The sequence below is a fragment of the Thamnophis sirtalis genome, unplaced genomic scaffold, assembly GCF_051295495.1.
Source record: "Thamnophis sirtalis isolate CommonGarterSnake01/CBP01778 unplaced genomic scaffold, rThaSir2_p1.2 scaffold_8, whole genome shotgun sequence".
In the NCBI taxonomy this organism is placed as follows: Eukaryota; Metazoa; Chordata; class Lepidosauria; order Squamata; family Natricidae; genus Thamnophis; species Thamnophis sirtalis.
Window position 1 is genome coordinate 62,484,271 of NW_028261388.1, and position 17,378 is coordinate 62,501,648.

At 37.9% G+C, this 17,378-nt stretch overlaps 1 protein-coding gene across 2 annotated transcripts in view; it reads left to right on the forward strand.

The window, feature by feature from the left end:
• Positions 1 to 17,378, forward strand: part of SRPX (sushi repeat containing protein X-linked) — a 209,135-nt gene that overhangs the window by 100,969 nt on the left and 90,788 nt on the right. For both annotated transcript variants that reach the window (XM_087721794.1, XM_087721795.1), the window contains exons 3-4: positions 10,499 to 10,690; positions 15,597 to 15,773. In XM_087721794.1, the coding sequence (XP_087577920.1) occupies positions 10,499 to 10,690; positions 15,597 to 15,773 (369 nt within the window). The remainder of the gene's footprint in view (positions 1 to 10,498; positions 10,691 to 15,596; positions 15,774 to 17,378) is intronic.

Consider the following 17,378-nt stretch of genomic DNA (forward strand, 5'->3'; position numbering starts at 1 on the left):
AGATATTGTAATGTATTTTGTCACCAGGAAAAGGAATGTGATATTACAAGCGACCTATAAAACCAAATTGCAGGTCGCAGGTCAGGAGGTGATGGTATTGAAGGAAATTCCACCTAAAATGTTGAGATCTAGAAAGGATTATGCATTTTTAGTGGTTGAACTCAGAAATCACTAGATACAGTACAGATGGGAGGTCCCAGCCGGATTGGTGGTGAACTACTCAGGACAAAGATATTGTCTTAATTCAGTTTGGAAGGCTAGAGATTTTTACAGCAATGTATTAAAGTCTGGATACCCTCCATCTCCAGGATTTAGAGGAAGAAAAGAAGCAGGAGAGGCCAGACAGGAAGATATCCAGGCACAAGTGGATGCTGCTCAAGCCCTGAACCTTCTTGAGGAGACAGAAGGAATTATGGAGCAAAGACAAACATGAGCGGCTACCAAATGTAACAAGAATTAAAGATGCAACAAGATCAGACAACAATCCAAGAAACTACAAACACAAATACAGAAGCTGTGGGGAGGGGGGGGGAGCTAGACCGAAGATGAAATTCCAGGATTTCCAGGTGGCTCTTAAAAAGCTTCAGGGAGCTGAAGATGACAATTAAATTTCTAACCTGGAACATTAATGGTTTAAACTCACCACAAAAAAGGAGAAAAATATTTCACTATTTGAAACAATTCAAAAATGATGTAATTTGCTTGCAAGAAACACATATTAGAACAAATGTCCAGAAATATTTGTTGAATGCAAGATTGGGACAACATTTCATGGCATCTGCTCCAGAGAAGAAAAATGGTATAGGTATATACTTAAGAAAGGACTTAAAGGCTGAACTAATTGAAGCAGATCCTCAAGGAAGATATATTGCAATTGAATTATTAATAGAAGGAAAGAAGACACTCTTAACAGGAGTATATGCCCCCAATCAACAAGAAGAAAAATTTTATAAATTGCTTCACATTAAGTTAATACAATGGGATTATAGATTGTATATTATTGGGTGATTGGAACGGAGTATTGGACACCAAGAAAGACAAGAAGGGACTTTTACAAAATATCCAAACATGAGCAAGATTACCTAAATCTTTCTTTGATATGATGGATGATATGGAATTGAGAGACATTTGGTGAGAATGGAATGTTAAAGAACAGGACTTTACATTCTTTTCTGATAGGCATCAATCCTTCTCTAGGATTGATTTTATATTAATTACAAACAATTTTCTTTCTAGGGTGAAGAAGACAAAGATGTGCCCAAGAACTTTAACAGATCATAACCTGGTTTGGATGGAACTGGAATATGGAGAGGGATCTAGGAGGTCTTAGAGGTTAAATGAAAATTTATTTAGATACGAGAGAAATGTCAATGAATGCAAAAAACTGTTGAAAGAATATTTCGCTTTTAACATGAATAAGGGAACACCTATGGAAATGGTTTAGAATGCAAGTAAAGCGTATATGAGAGGAGTTTTAAAAAACTTAAATAACCTATATAGACGTAGAAAGGGGGGGGAAATGAAGGGAATTAGAAGAAGAGATAAAAAAGAAAGTGCAGGTCCAGATGATAAGAAGACAAAACAGGCAATTACTTTATTACGAGCGCAATTTAACATGTTGATGTCAGACCAAGTAGCAACTAACCTGTTATATGTTAAACATAATACTTTTTGCAATGCAAATAAACCAGGCAGATGGTTAGCATATATGTTAAAGAAAAAACAAAATTTTCGTACTATAGAGGAAAATAGAATACAAAGGTAAAGAAGCCTACCAACAGGATACAATTAAAAAGGCCTTTTTAGAATTTTATACAAGACTGTACGCTGCTGATAAAATACAAGGCTTAGACATAGATAGATATCTAGAAAAAGAGAAAATTCCCATAGTTACAGATGAGCAAAGGGGGAGATTGAACCAACCAATAACTACGGAGGAAATCCTCCTGGTAATTAAGCAGTTAAAAGTTGGGAAGGCCCCTGGTACAGATGGATTGACAGCGACTTATTATAAAAACTTACAATTAGAAATGGTAGAACCTCTTAAGGAGTTATTTAATAAAATTCAACTGGAAGGAAGGGTACCACCATCTTGGAGAACAGCCTTTATTTCCTTGATTCTGAAAGAAGATCAAGATCACAGTCAGCCAAAACATTACAGGCCTATATCACTACTTAATACAGATTATAAAATTTTTGCCAAAATACTAGTAAATAGGTTGATGTTAGTTATACAACAAATGATTCATAATGATCAATCTGGTTTTATACATGGGAGACAAATGAAAAGTAATGTAAGACAAACTTAATATATTGGAGTATTTGGGGAAGAATAACCAAGTCCCTGCAGCGCTTATATTTTTGGACGCGGAGAAAGCATTTGATTGAGTGAATTGGCAATTTTTAATGAAAATAATACAAAAGATGCAGCTTGGAGAGTACTTTACACAATCTATCAAGGCAATATAGCAGAAACAAACAGCACAAATGATAGTTATTGGTAGTCTACAGAATCCTTTAAAATTGAAAAAGGAACAAGACAGGGGTGTCCCCTATTTCCATTATTGTTTATCTTAACCCTGGAGTTATTGCTGAATAAAATACGTGGGTCAGATGATTTACAGGGAATTAAAATTAGACATTACGAATACAGAGTACGAGCATTTACGGACGACTTGATTGTAACTTTAACCCAACCGGGGAAATCAGCTATAGGCTTAATGAATATAATCAATCAATATGGTCAAGTATCTGGGTTTAAAATAAATCTAGGGAATACAAAGATGATAGTTAAAAATATGACTACAAATCAAAGAGAAGAACTAGAAAGAGTAACAGGATGCGAGGTAGTAAAAAAGGTTAAACATTTAGGAGTTTATATCACAACTTCAAATGGGAAATTATATAAGTATAATTATGAACCAAAATACAGATAGAGATGAACAAATTAGAAAAATCACAATTGTCTCTGTTGGGAAGGATAGCAGCAGTAAAAATGAATGTTTTGCCTAAGTTTCTATTTCTTTTTCAAATGATACCAATACTTTAAAAAGATGCAAATTTGGAAGAATGGCAGATAGGTATTAATAAATTTGTTTGGGCAGGGAAGAAACTGAGAATAAAACTTAAAATAATGCAAGACATACGGGAAAAAGGAAGTTTGAAAATGCCCAACTTAAAATTATACTATGAAGCAGTAGTTTTATCAACAATTAGTGATTGGATCAATTTAACAGAGGATAGAATTTTGAACATTGAGGGATATAATTTGGTATATGGTTGGCATGCTTATTTAATATATGATAAGGTGGACAAGATTTTTAAAAGCCATATTTTAAGGAATGCTCTATTGCATGTTTATTTTAGTGTATAATTGTTAAAAGTTTATACCCTGTATTTTGCTCTGGGAGGTGGGGGAGGGTGGGAGGGGATGTGGGATTGGGGCGGAGGGAGGGAAGGAGAAGGGTATACAATTGTAAAACATTAAAACTCTTTAATAAAAAAAATAAAAAAGAATAAAAATAATCTTATAAAGGAGATAAAAAGAAGACTGACACCACAATTGGCAAGAGAGATAAGACTGTTTTGTTACTGGAAAGATACAGGTTGACAATGAAAGTTGATAACAAAAAAATTATTTGATTTTGGTGATTAATAAGTAGGAATTGTGTAAGTCTTAGATTGTTTTAGATTGTTATCAAATGTTTATTCACTAACAATTAATTAACTATAATAATAATAATGAAATGATAATGGATACAGCATAATGATATATACATGTATTGGCAATCTAGTAAAAGAAATTTGGATATAAATTGCAAATTGTGACTTGGGAAAAAGACCTATAGATTTTATTAACAAATTTTTATTTAGATCTTGTTATAAAGGTGTAAGGTTTTTTTGGGGGGGTCTAATGTGTTGGGGTGAATCATTGCCTCCATAGTGGATAACCAGCTCAGGATTTTCATATATTGTATCAACAAATCCCTCAATATGTGTGTATAAAAATATGTGTGTAATTTACTTCTGGTATTCCACATGAAGGTATGCCACCCCGTCTGTAGGTCGTGCCCTTCCAAACTTAACATTCTCCTATTTTTTAAATTTGCCCATTCCCTAATCCAGTGATGGCTAACCTTTTTGCCATTGCATGCCAAAAGTGGGGGAGTGTAGGGGGGAGCATGCATAGGCATGTTGACACCCATAATTCTATGTGTGCGACCCCTCCGTGCATGCTGCATGACCCCCACCCTCCCCCCCGCTTTTGGCACATGATGGACCCATTTTCCCCCTCCCCAGGCTCCAGAGGATTTCTAGGAGTTTGGGGAGGGCAAAAATGCCCCCTGCCCCCCTGGAGGCCCTTTGGAGGTTTCCCTGAAGCCTCCAGAGAGTGAAAAATGACCCTATGGGCAAACCGGAAGTCCGTTCCCAAACTTCCAGTTTGTGTGTTAGGTTGTTTTTCGTCCTCCAGAGGCTTCAGGGAGCCCCACCCTCCCCCAACTTTTGGTGCATGATGGACCCATTTTTTGCCCTCCCAGGCTCAAGAGGCTTTTGAGGAGCCTGAGGAGGGTGAAAACAGCCTCCCCCACCCTCGGAGGCCCTCTGGTGGCTTCAAGATGCTTCCAGAAGGCAAAAAATGGTCCCCACGGGCAACCCAGAAGTCCATTACTGAACTTCTGGGTTGCCTGTAGGGCCGTTTTTCGCCCTCTGGAGGCTTCCGGAAACTTCTCTGAAGCTTCCAGAGGGCGAAAAATGGCCGAAAATGAAGGCCAAAGTCAGCTGGCCAGAGCGCATGCACACTGCAGATGACAGGGCAATGCCTCATGTTCCCTAACAAATGACTCCCCATGCCACCTGTGGTACATGTGTCATAGGTTCGCCATCAACGAGCTATAGTCTATACTACAATCTCTCATACCTGCTTTCGTATTTTTGGACAATACTGATAAACTGCTTAAATACTAATTACCACTATATATAGTTATATATATTATATGTAACTATATGTAACTATATGTAACTATATGTATGTATGTATATATATACACACACACACACATACATACATACATACATACATACATATATATGTTGCATTTGTGCTGATAAATAAATAAACACAAATGTAAGAAGGCAACATAAAAAAATGGCTTTCTGCCTGGATGGCTCCCAGAGTGAGTCGATAGAAAAGGGAAGCAGAGCCAAGGTGGCGCAGTGGTTAAATGCAGCACTGCAGGCTACTGCTAGATCAGCAGGTCAGCGGTTCAAATCTCACTGGCTCAGGGTTGACTCAGCCTTCCATCCTTCCGAGGTGAGTAAAATGAGGACCCAGATTGTTGGGGGCAATATGCTGACTCTCTGTAAACCGCTTAGAGAGGCCTGAAAGGCCTATGAAGCTGTATATAAGTCTACTGCTATTGCTATTGCTCCCTACAGGTATGCAGGTTTTGGTGTATTTGGGTCTTTTCCTGTGTAAGATTGAGTATCTTGGCGACGTTTCGACAAGGTCCCATTCGTCATCTTCAGGCTGGTGTCTTCAGCCTCATGCCTGTGCGAGCAAAGCGTGATCAGAGCTGCCGTCCCTCTATAAATACTGGTGGGGGTGTGTGGAGTGCTGGGTCTGTTGCTGCAAGCAGATTGGTAGGCTGTGTTGCGACATATTGATTAGTTGATGGAGTTGATGTTTGCAGATTAGTCAGCTGTTTTGTAACCTGTGTGGCTGAGGTATATATACATATAGTTATATGTAGTTATATGTAGCTATATATAGTTATATAATTATATAGTTATATAATTATATAGTTATATAGTTATTTATATATATATATATATATTGACACCCACTCATCTCTTGTGATGAGCCAATGGACAGAGAGTGGAAGCAGTGAGCTTCCTCCTGTATTTGGCATACCAGGCGTTGTAACACTTAATATATACCTATCTCCCTGGCTCAGCTGATAACGGAGAAGGACCTTGTGGTTTAGTGGTTAACACATCTGCCTAAGATGTAATACAGCACTGGGATTAGAACCTGTGCTGTATTACATCTTAGGCAGATGTGTTAACCACTAAACCACAAGGTCCTTCTCCGTTATCAGCTGAGCCAGGGAGATAGGTATATATTAAGTGTTACAACGCCTGGTATGCCAAATACAGGAGGAAGCTCACTGCTTCCACTCTCTGTCCATTGGCTCATCACAAGAGACCATCCAGACAGAAACCCAATATTTTTACTGTTGCCTTTGTTACATTTGTGTTGTATTTGTGGCTTAGTGGTTAACACATCTGCCTAGGATGTAATACAGCACAGGTTCTAATCCCAGTAAGGATGGCAGGATAAAAAAATTAAAGTAGATATCTTAGATAAGCCGCAAGATCTTTATGATCTACTTGTTGGGTCAGAGGAAGAGCATAGCAGCAGGGAGGAATTAGAACAGATGAGCCAAGAAGAAGACCGACAGACTGTGAAAGGAAAAGACCAGGAGAAAAGAAGTAAGGAAGAGAAAGAACACCAAGAAGGAGTCAGAACAAGGGCACAAAGGGATATAAGGACTAATAGAAGACTGCGACTGACACAACAGTAAGAGAATGGAAAATGAACTGAAAGTGTTTTCACTAAATGTTAATGGTCTTAATTCTCCAGTTAAAAGGAAAGAAATATTTACAAAATTAGTGAAACAGAAAATGGATATTGTGTGCCTCCAGGAGGTACACATTAAGAAGCTAGATGAAAAATATTTACAATGTAATAAATTGGGGGAATGTTATGTAGCTCTGGCGGAAAAGAAAAAACGGGTGGCAGTATATATCAGGACAGGGATAAAAGCAAAACAAATATATGCAGATACAAAGGGAAGTACTGATAATTGAAATAATTCTAGGTCAAAAAAGTCTGCTCCTAGCAGTGATATATACACCTAATAAAAATCAAAAGGAATTCTATATAAAAGTTCATGAAAAGATTATAGAGATTGGAAAAGAAAATATATGTTTAATTGGCAATTACAATGTGATTGTAGATATAAAGAAAGATTATGCCAATGACCAGAAAAATAAGAAAAAAAGAATACTCTTCCAAAAACCTTTTTCAAAATGGCAGAGGAACTAAATTTAGAAGACATTTGGAGAACTCGTAACCCAGAAGAAAGTAAATTTACATTCTACTCTAACCCTCATAGATCCTGGTCAAGGATCGATATGATTTGGATAAATGTAGAATTACATAAAGAAATAGAGGCAGTAGGGATTTGGCCAAATACCTGGGCAGATTGTAATCCCCTTGTAATAATATGGAAAGGGCAAAAAAAGAAGAAAGGAAGATGGACATTGAGCCCACAAACTTTAAAACAAAAAGAATATATTAAATGGATTACAAAAAAATTAGAATTAGTCTTTCAGGTCAATAAACAACATACCTCGGTACAAAACTTATGGGACACAATGAAGGTGTATATCAGAGCACTAACAATAGCTATACTGCTAAGAAAAATGAGAAAGAGAAAGATTACAATACACTACAAGAGGAGATTAAAGAGTTGGAAGCCAAACTATAAAAGAAGCCCGGGGATGAGCAAATTAAAAGTAAAAGGGCCCTAGCCAAGCACAAATGGAATATACTGGATCAGGAGAAAAACGCAAGAAACCTAAAATTTGTAAAACAAAACCACTTTGAACATACAAACAAACCAGGGAGATAGTTAACATATAGGTTAAAAAGAAAGAGAGAAGCGAATAATCCAGCAACTACAAGACAAAAATGGAAATTTACAAAGCAATATGGATAAGAAAAAGGAGATTGCACAAGATTTATTTCAGGAGCTTTACAAACAAGGAGTTGCAATAGAGAAAATAAAGGATTATTTGAAAGGAGAAAACATGCCCCCGCTAACAGAAAAGAGAAATAGTAAATAGGGAGATAACATTAGAACTTAAGGAAGCAATTCAAAGGCAAAAATCAAACAAGACGGACGGGTTACCAGGGAAATTTATAAGAACTTAGATGAACCAATTAAGTTGTTATTACTGGAAGTCTGTAATGACATTTGACAGAAGCTAAGCTACCAGAATCATGGAGAGAAGCATATATCTCCCTGATTTTGAAAGAAGGTACAGATGGCACACAAATTAAGAACTATAGGCCAATCTCTCTTTTAAATGATGACTACAAAATATTTATGAACATTATTGCAGAAAGAATTAAGAAATTATTAAAAGAAAATATACATTCGGATCAAAATGGATTCTTACCGATGAGACAAATAAGAAATAATGTAAGAATAGTAATTCATATAGTGGAGGCCCACCCAGAAAACAGGCAGCCCTGGTCTTCTTAGATGCCCAAATTGGCAATTCATGACCCAACAAATAAAAGAAATGAAGTTTGGAGAGAAATTTGAAAATATGATAAGAGTCAATCTACTCCACCCAGAAAGCAAGCATAATATTAAATGGGGAGATTACCAAACCATTTGAAATAAGGAAGAGGGTACAACAGAGATATCCACTATCACCTCTTCTCTTTATTTTGACTTTAGAAATTTTATTAATAAGAATTAGATTGTCTTTGGGAGTAAGAGGAACTAAAATTAAACAAGAAGAATATAAGGTCTAGGTGTTTGCTGGTATTCTTCATAGAAGAGCCATTGGAATCGTGACAAATACTAACACAAGAGAGAAAAATATGGGGAAGTAGCAGGCCTCACAATTAATAAGGAGAAAACTAAAATGCTAGTCAAAAATTTAACAGATAAACAGAAGAGAGAATTAGAGAAGGAATTGGGGCTGCGGATTGCAATGAAGGTCAAATATCTAGGTATTTGGATAACGGTGAGATGCTCCTCAATAAAAGAGGATAATTACATGATTCTATTCCAACAAATAAAGAAGGACCTAGAAGCATGAGGGAAACTACAATTAGCATTGTTAGGAAAAATTGTGACCATTAAGATGAATATCCTACCAAAAATACTTTACTTATTACAAATGATTCCTGTAAAATTGGATAAAAAATTATTCACAGATTTAAACAAAATAACTATAAAATTTGTCTGGGCAGATAAAAAGGCATGAATAAAATTAAATGCATTGCAGGACAGCAGGAGTAGAGGTGGCTTTGGACTCCCAGTATGGGAAACCTATTGCAAAGCAGCAAGTTTAGTATGGATTAGAGCCGTGATGGCAACCTATGGCATGTGTGCCATAGGTGGCACACGGAGCCATTTGTTATGGAACGCAAGGCGTTGCCCTGTCAGCTCCAGCTGACTTCGGCCTTCATTTTTTGCAGTTTTTCGCCCTCTGGAGGCTTTAGGGAAGCCTCCTGAAACCTCTGGAGGACCTGCAGGGGGCGGGGGAGGAGGTTTTCGCCCTCCCCAGGCTCCTAGAAAGCCTCTGGAGCTTGGGGAGGGTGAAAAACTGGTCCATTGTGTGCCAAAAGTGGGGGAGGGGGTCACACACACATGCATAGGGGGGTCACATGGGCATGCATGGGGTTTGCATACATAGAATTATGGACGTGGGCACACCCGCACATGACCCCCCATGCGTTCCCCCTGCTTTTGGCATGCAATGGCAAAAAGGTTAGCCATCACTGCTATAGCTTGTTCCGTCTTACTGTGGTATTAACCATCAGCTGCTTCTTTATTCTCAAAATTTTGCCTCGAAAAGCCCACTGATCATGGAAAACTCAGCGCAGGGAACAGTGCGCTGTTCCTCTGCACTGCCATGACACAACGTCACCACTGGAAGACCAAGGGTATCCCTTCCAATGCACTAAATACTGCAATCGTCCCCTCTGCAATCTAGAGTCCAATATCTTCTTCACTTTATAATGAATCTCATCCTGAACCCAATTAGCTTTGGAGATACAGTAGGTTGAGGTCTCAGTCTAGAACCCACAGCAGGTTTTAACAGACTGCAATGGAAGTTAGGATGAATTATTCCCAGTCTGTGAGGGAGATTACTGGTTTAATCACTTTCACTATGGGGAAGAGACCTAGGTACTTTGGTCCTGACTTTTTACTTTTCAAACTCAAGCATATGTACTTGGTAGAGAGATATATGTGATCCCACCTGAAAGTGTTTCATATTCTCAGGTAAATATAGGATAACAAGAAACATACACAATATTTTATCCATTTTGATGCAAATTCAATCCAATTTTTTTTAAAGAAAATTTTTTTTATTGTAGCTGGCCAGTTAGTGGCAGACTTATCTCATAACAGGAAACTAAGGTGGCAGTCCTTATGTAGGTATAAATTGCTGATTTTAAGAGTTCGGTATTTGTATAATTTTTAATATAATAATTCTGGAACAAACAGGGAAAGTCATAGTTTTCATTTCTGTAATGTTGGAGAATGAGGCCTTTTGATGATATAGCTTCTGTTTTCCTGTGTAACTGGATAGTCTTGCCCCCCCCCCCACACACACACATGAGCTGCATAATTAATTTTACTGTTCTTATTTCCTTTGTTGATTTTTGTCCTATGGTTTCTCTTTCTAGATGCACCATGGTGCTCTCCTATCAAGGTAAAATATGGTTATGCAAATTGCAGAAGTCCTATGGAAGGGTATTACAGAAATGTCTTGGGGACCACATGTGGCATTCATTGTCAGAAAGGTTATGAACTGAATGGTCCTCAACATCTTATTTGCCAGTCAAACAAACACTGGTCTGGGAAAGTTTTCTGCAAACGTAAGTGGCTCATTTTTTTCCTGAAGATTTGCTTTCAAGTTCTTTGTTTCTGATCCTGTTGCTCTTGACCATATATACCGTATTTTTTGGAGTATAAGACGCTCCAAAGTATAAGATGCACCTAGATTTTGGGGAGGAAAACAAGGGAAAAATATCTGCCTCTGCCTCCCAGCAATTTGCCTCCTTGCAACAAACAATACAGACAATATACACTGTTTGTAGTGTTATATTTCAGACTATACTTGTACAGATGCTGTTAAAATTGATGTGTTTTCTGGAAGTATAGTTATTTTCTGCTATTTAAAAGAATAATACTTTTTAAAACAATAGCACAGGGTCTCTTCAGATCAATCATTTATTTTAAAAAGTGTCTTCATTTTGTTAAGTTGTCTAGAATAATAAAGCAGTCTATAAAAAATAAGTCTAATAATTTGAATATTCTATAGGCATTTATAGTTGTTGACTTACCTCCTTGCAGCAAACAGCCTGATTAGTACAAGAAAAAAAAATCTGCCTCTCAGTAATTTGCCAGGTGGAGCGAACAGCAAGTTTCACTTTCAATTTCTCCCAATCACCAGCTGTTACAGGTTGCAGGGATTGCTATAGTTTATTGAAGCCTCCACAAGCCCCCATTTGCTGCAAAGAGGTAAATTGCTGGGAGGCAGAGACCAAAGGGTTGGGATCGGTGAGTGGGTGGGGGTACATTCAGTGTATAAGATGCACCCAAATCTTCACCCTCTTTTAGGGGGGGAAAGGTGCGTCTTATACTCTGAAAAATACGGTAATTCAATTTTAGTGGGGCTTTTACTAGTTAGTGTTTTAGCAGAATAAAAATTAGTTATGGAATTCTTTGCTTATACAGAAGAAACAGTAACGTTAGCAGTGGGTTTTTTTCTATGCTGGTTAAACAGGTGAGTGTTCAGTTTTATACAACAGAATACTTTTTAAGTCTTCCTATTTATTGCAAAGGGAAGAATTTATGTGGGTTTTTTTTCATTGCATTGGCAATATTTGTTGTAATTAATTTCATTTATGTCCTTTATGGTTGTATAGACTGCTTTAAATATATGCATATGTAGCTTTAAAGATTTGTTTTAAGGGTAATTAATATAGCTTTTATTTAAAAAAAATATACTGTCTGTCAGTGTTCCAAATATCATGCAGAATTAAATCAGAGTCCAAGGCAGATCTATCCTTAAAGTTCCAACTTAATAAAACAGACATGTTGGCACAACTGTGGAATCCTGAATCTCCACCCAGTTGAAAGTTCAATATCTTGCCCCCACATCCACAAGTTCATCACATGGTCCAATCTTCCTCTGCCACGCTGGCATTTCCACCCATCTAGTTCCGGTCAGGTGCAGAGGTGCAGAGACAAAGAATGACCTTGGGCTTCTAGAAAGTAATGACAACAACACATTCTACAATTCTACTCCTTACTATTCCCCCTCCCAATTACTACTCTAATGAAACAGCATAGAAAAATAATAATGTGTGTGGCAGGCCAAATATCCTAAAAGGAATATAACTGCAGGCCTGACACTGTCATTTTTAAGTTTTCTATGGGAAAGGAGTTGCAAGAAATACATAGTAATAAATATAAACATCAGTACTAAAAAGACAAGGAAAAATTTCAGACTTCAATAAGAAAAATAAAAGCTATTTTTCCCCCTTGCAGTGCATTTGTAGATTTTGGTCCCCTGTTTCTCTTTGTTTCTGACCATCCATGCTGCACTTCATGTAACAGCAAGGCAGCAGTAAAATTATTTTCTGTTCAGAGCTCAGTTTCTTTATACAAAATCACTGATCTTTTGCTTCTGCATGTTGCAAATATAGAAATATTTCATTTCCACAGAGAATTACGAAGGATACTTTTCAGAGCCCTCAGTATATCTCTGCCCCCATGCTTCAGTTTAATCTATATATGCTCTAGATATAGTCAAGCATAAATAAGCAATCTTCAGGAGTGCCAGAAAAATGAGGAAGTCACCCACTATGAGTGAAGGTAAATAGATCCACTTTGAGAAAACTACTGTATTTTTCAGAGTATAAGATGCATTTCCCCCCACCAAAAAAGGTGAAAATCTGGGTGCACCTTATACATTGAATACAGCATTTTTGGCCTACCGAAACCCCACCCCTTTGCAAAAATGGACATGCAGAGGGTTTGAGAGCCTTGCAAAGTGCTCCTGGGCGCTGGGGAGGGCAAAAATGAGCAAAAAATAGGGTGTTTTTCTCATTTGTGCTCCCCCAGCACCCAGGAGCACTTTACAAGCCTCCCAAACCCACTGCATGCACTTTTTGTTTTTGCAAAAAAACAGACGATTTTTGCAAAAAATGGGGCATTTTTTGCTTGTCCCCCCCTGTTCCCAGGAACACTTTACAAGCCTCCCAAAGCTCTGCATGCCCTCTTCCCCCCCCCCAAATGAGGCATGCAGAGTGCAAAAACTTTTATTTTAATATACCACTTCAAAATCATGGTACGTCTTATACTCTGGTGCGTCTTATAGTCCAAAAAATACAGTAGGTGGATTGTTTAGAAAGTTTAGCAATTTTTCCCACCTGGGGAATCAGGGGAATAAATTGTACTTGAAAGCTGTTCTCCTGAATTTTAAAGGATCATTATCTCATGCAGTGCCATAATGAAATTCAAGACAATTTATCCAGTGGTGAAATTCAAAATTTTTCCCTAATGGTTCGGTGGGCATGGCTTGGTGGCAGTGGTGGGATTCAGCCAGTTCGCACCTATTCGGGAGAACCGGTTGTTAACTTTTTAAGCAGTTCGGAGAACCAGTTGTTGGAAAAAAAATCTCCTTTTGTTTCTTTCCACTTTACAGGGCTAATCCTGTAAGGAAGGCAGGAAGGAAGCATTCTGGTTTTATTTCTAGCCTAATCTTTATTGCCCTGCTTACAGAAACTGCCTCTCCCGTTAACCCTTATTACATTGTAACTGCTAAGGCGAAGCACCCATTGACATGAGTGATGTTGAGTTGGCCACGCCCACCCAGCCGTTCATTAGGATAGAGAACCGGTTGTTAAATTATTTGAATCCCACCACTGCTTGGTGGGCATGGCTTGATGGTGGGTCATGTAACTGGATGGGCATGTCCAACTTTTTTTTATTTTTTAAAGCATTTTTTAACTACCGGTTCTCCCACTGTCTTCCATCAAGTGGCCAAATGCAGCCAGACCCACCGTTTGTGACAAGAGCTGTGAGCATCTCCCTCATCTTACTTCATCTAATTGCTTGGTTAGAGTTGCAGTTTAATTATCTGCGGGGGAAGTGGGATCCTATCAAACATATTTGAAAAGTGGTAGCTTGAAAGGAATAATTTGATCTGAAGAAAAAATACACCTGCAGGCAGAGCTGATTCCTGCCCCATGCCAAGCAACAAGCTGATGTATTAAGGGTGATTTTGTTAGAATCTCAATCAGAGCAGCTCTGGGCTTGGGTACCCCCCCCCCACAGCTGTAGGATGACAATCCCAAGTCAGAGGGTCCAACACTGAGGGTGTGGGTCCCCAAGCCTTACCACAATGGGAAGGTGTCCTCAGTAAGGTCAAAAAAGTCAAAATGGCAGGTGCAAATGTGATGAAAGACATTACATTTGTTTTGAGTAAAGTTTTTTTTTTTATTTTGAAATACACACCAATATCATCAATATCATTGCATGGACAATGTGGTGTCTGAGCATTGTTCATTTTGGTACAAAACAAATATTATTACAAATAAAAATTACTATATTAATCAAATAAACATAGTCTAGTGTTGTTATATATATATTAATATCAGCACATATTCCTTCATTTTTCAATTAATCAATATTTACTACATCCTTCTAATAGTCATATTTTAGTATTATTATATATAATCAATATTTACTACATCCTTCTAATAGTCAACACTATTCTTAGGCATATCTAATATCATCCTTTTTTCAAAATCTAATTTTTTAGTCTTCTCCTTTCGACAAAGCTGATTGTCTCACAGCTGACGGGCAGAACATTTTTTTTGCTTTTTGAAGCATTTTTAAACTACCAGTTCTCCTGAGCAGTGGTTAGAGAATGCTAAAAAAAGTTTATAAAAAGTTCCGAATCAGCTGTGTGACAATCAGCTGGGCCACAGATGGAAACTTTTTTTTTACTTATTGAAGAGTTTTTTTACTGCCAATTCGGGCGAACCAGTAACATTTTTACTACCCGTTTGGGTGAATCGGCTCGAACCAGTAGCATTTCACCCCTGAATTTATCCTTTACTTGACAACAAATCAAACTTTGTCTCACACTATGAGGAATAAGACCCTTCAACTTTCCAGTATGAATTGGAGGGATACAGTAAATTGTGAAAGGAACTATGGCCACAAATTTACTTCACCTCAACCTACAGTACAGATACCTTTATAAGAAATGCATCTGTCTTTGTGGAGTGGAAATGATAGAAAATGTTACCCATGTTGTATTCTGCTATAACCTAGCAGTTATGGCTAACCTTTTCAGCACCAAGTGCCCAAACCGGAATGTGCATATGTGCACCAGAGCACCGGAAACCCAAAGACCACCTGGCTGGTGTGCATGTGCCGGAGCGCTGGAAACCCAAAGACCAGGTGTCTGGCACCAGAAACCAGAAGAGCAGCTGGTGATGGCACATCTGTCCACAGAGAGGGGTCTGCATGCACCTCTGGCACATGTGGCATAGCTTCATGATCACGGCTCTATAGAAATTACTACATCACAATCTTTCTGTTATATCACCCAGCCAATCAGACTATTTCTGTGTCTCTGTACTGCTTTCATACAAAAATGATTTTGTTACTCATGATGTTGTAAAATGTAGTGCTGTATACTGTAGAACCTGATAGGAAGTAATAATCATGTCTTCAATGATTAATGTTGATTTTTCCTTTCAGAAAAACGCTGCCCAACACTTTCAATGCCACCTAATGGAGGATTCAAGTGTGTCGATGGTGCATACTTTAATTCCAGGTGTGAGTATTATTGCTCACCAGGATATCAGTTAAAAGGAGATAGAGTAGTACAATGTATGGATAATAAAGCATGGAGTGGAAGACCAGCTTCTTGTGTTGGTAAGTTGAAAATCATGGTGATATACCATTGCATTTAGAGAGTAGTAAGAGATATACTAATTTAAAATGCAAAAGACCATTAATACAGTGCAGGAGTGAAATCCTGCCGGATTGGCAGGTTCAGCCGAACCGGTAGCAATGATTGTCCCGGTAGTAAAAAAAAAAAGCTTCTGAGGATCGCAGGGCTCAGCTGTGAGCCGCACGATCATCGGAAGCTTTTTTCCGCTTTTTAAAGCATTTTTTTCTTACCAGTTCAGGTGAATAGGCAGGAAAAAATGCTTTAAAAGGGGGGGGAAGCTTCCAATGATCATGTGGCTCACAACTGATCCGTGTGATCAACAGAAGCTTTCCCCCCCACTTTTTAAAGCATTTTTTTCCCTGCCGGTTTGGGCAAATAGGACAAAAGAAGCAGTTTGAAGAGAAAGTTGAAGTGAGATAAATTTGCCAATTTTTGGTCATTATTGATAGTCTAAATTGTGTTTGAGTAGTTGAGGGTGATACTGGTGTGAAAAGGAAGTAGTGTTAGATAAAGAATAATTTTGTGAAAAAATTATTAAACATGACAAGCACTATGAATTTAACTAAAATTGGGGCAGGGAAGAGACCAGTCAGCCAGGTGTCATCGGCTACCTCTAGTCCATCCAACCAGAAATCTATATAAGATATGGTTCAAAGAGAAAGGTCCAATTCATTTAAAGATCTTCAGGCTATGCTGCAATCAATGCAGGAAACCATGACAAGGAACCATGATGAAATGAAGAAAGAGATAGGAGAGGTAAGAAATTACATGGGAGAACTTAAAGAAAAAATGCAAAAGATGGATGAAAAATTTGAAACTTTTCAACAACAGATTACCAAAAACAAACAGAAACTCCAAGAGATGGAAGAAAGAATGGAGAAAGAAGAAAAAAGAGTGGATGAAATAAGTGAGAAGTTAATTCAGGCAAATAAAGAATTAGAAACTACAGTTATCTTTTTGGAATCTAAGAAGGCTGCACATTATTTATGATTCCAGAATATAAGAGAAGAGAAAGGATATGATCTACCAGATATTATGATAGAGTTAATAGACAAGGCATTAGGAACAGAGAAGGAAGAGATGCTGACAGAAATAGATGAGACTTACAGAATTCACACGAATTATGCAAGGAGGCACACTCTTCCAAAGGAGGTACATGTCAGATTTGTGAAAAAATCGATCTGAGATGAAGTGCTCCATAGGACAAGAGACAAACCAATAGAATATAGAAGGAAGAATCTAGTAGTCCTCAAACAGGTCCCAAGAAGAGTCAGAGAGTTGAGAAGGCCTTATCAATTTCTAACATCAATGTTGACTAAATATAACATCACCTTTAGATGGTTGACACTGGAAAGTATAATGGTCTCATGGCAAGAAAAGAGATATAGAGTGGATACTTTGGATAAAGTGGAGGAATTTTACAGTCAACATTTTGGTAATGCGGAAGAACTAGAAGAGATGGAAGAAATAGAAAAAAGAGACCTAAGAACATCTGTGGAAGAAAGGGAACCACAACCACACATGAGGGAAAAAGAAAAAAGAGAAAGACCAGGGAATAAAGGGGAAAGACTTAAAGAACCAAGAGA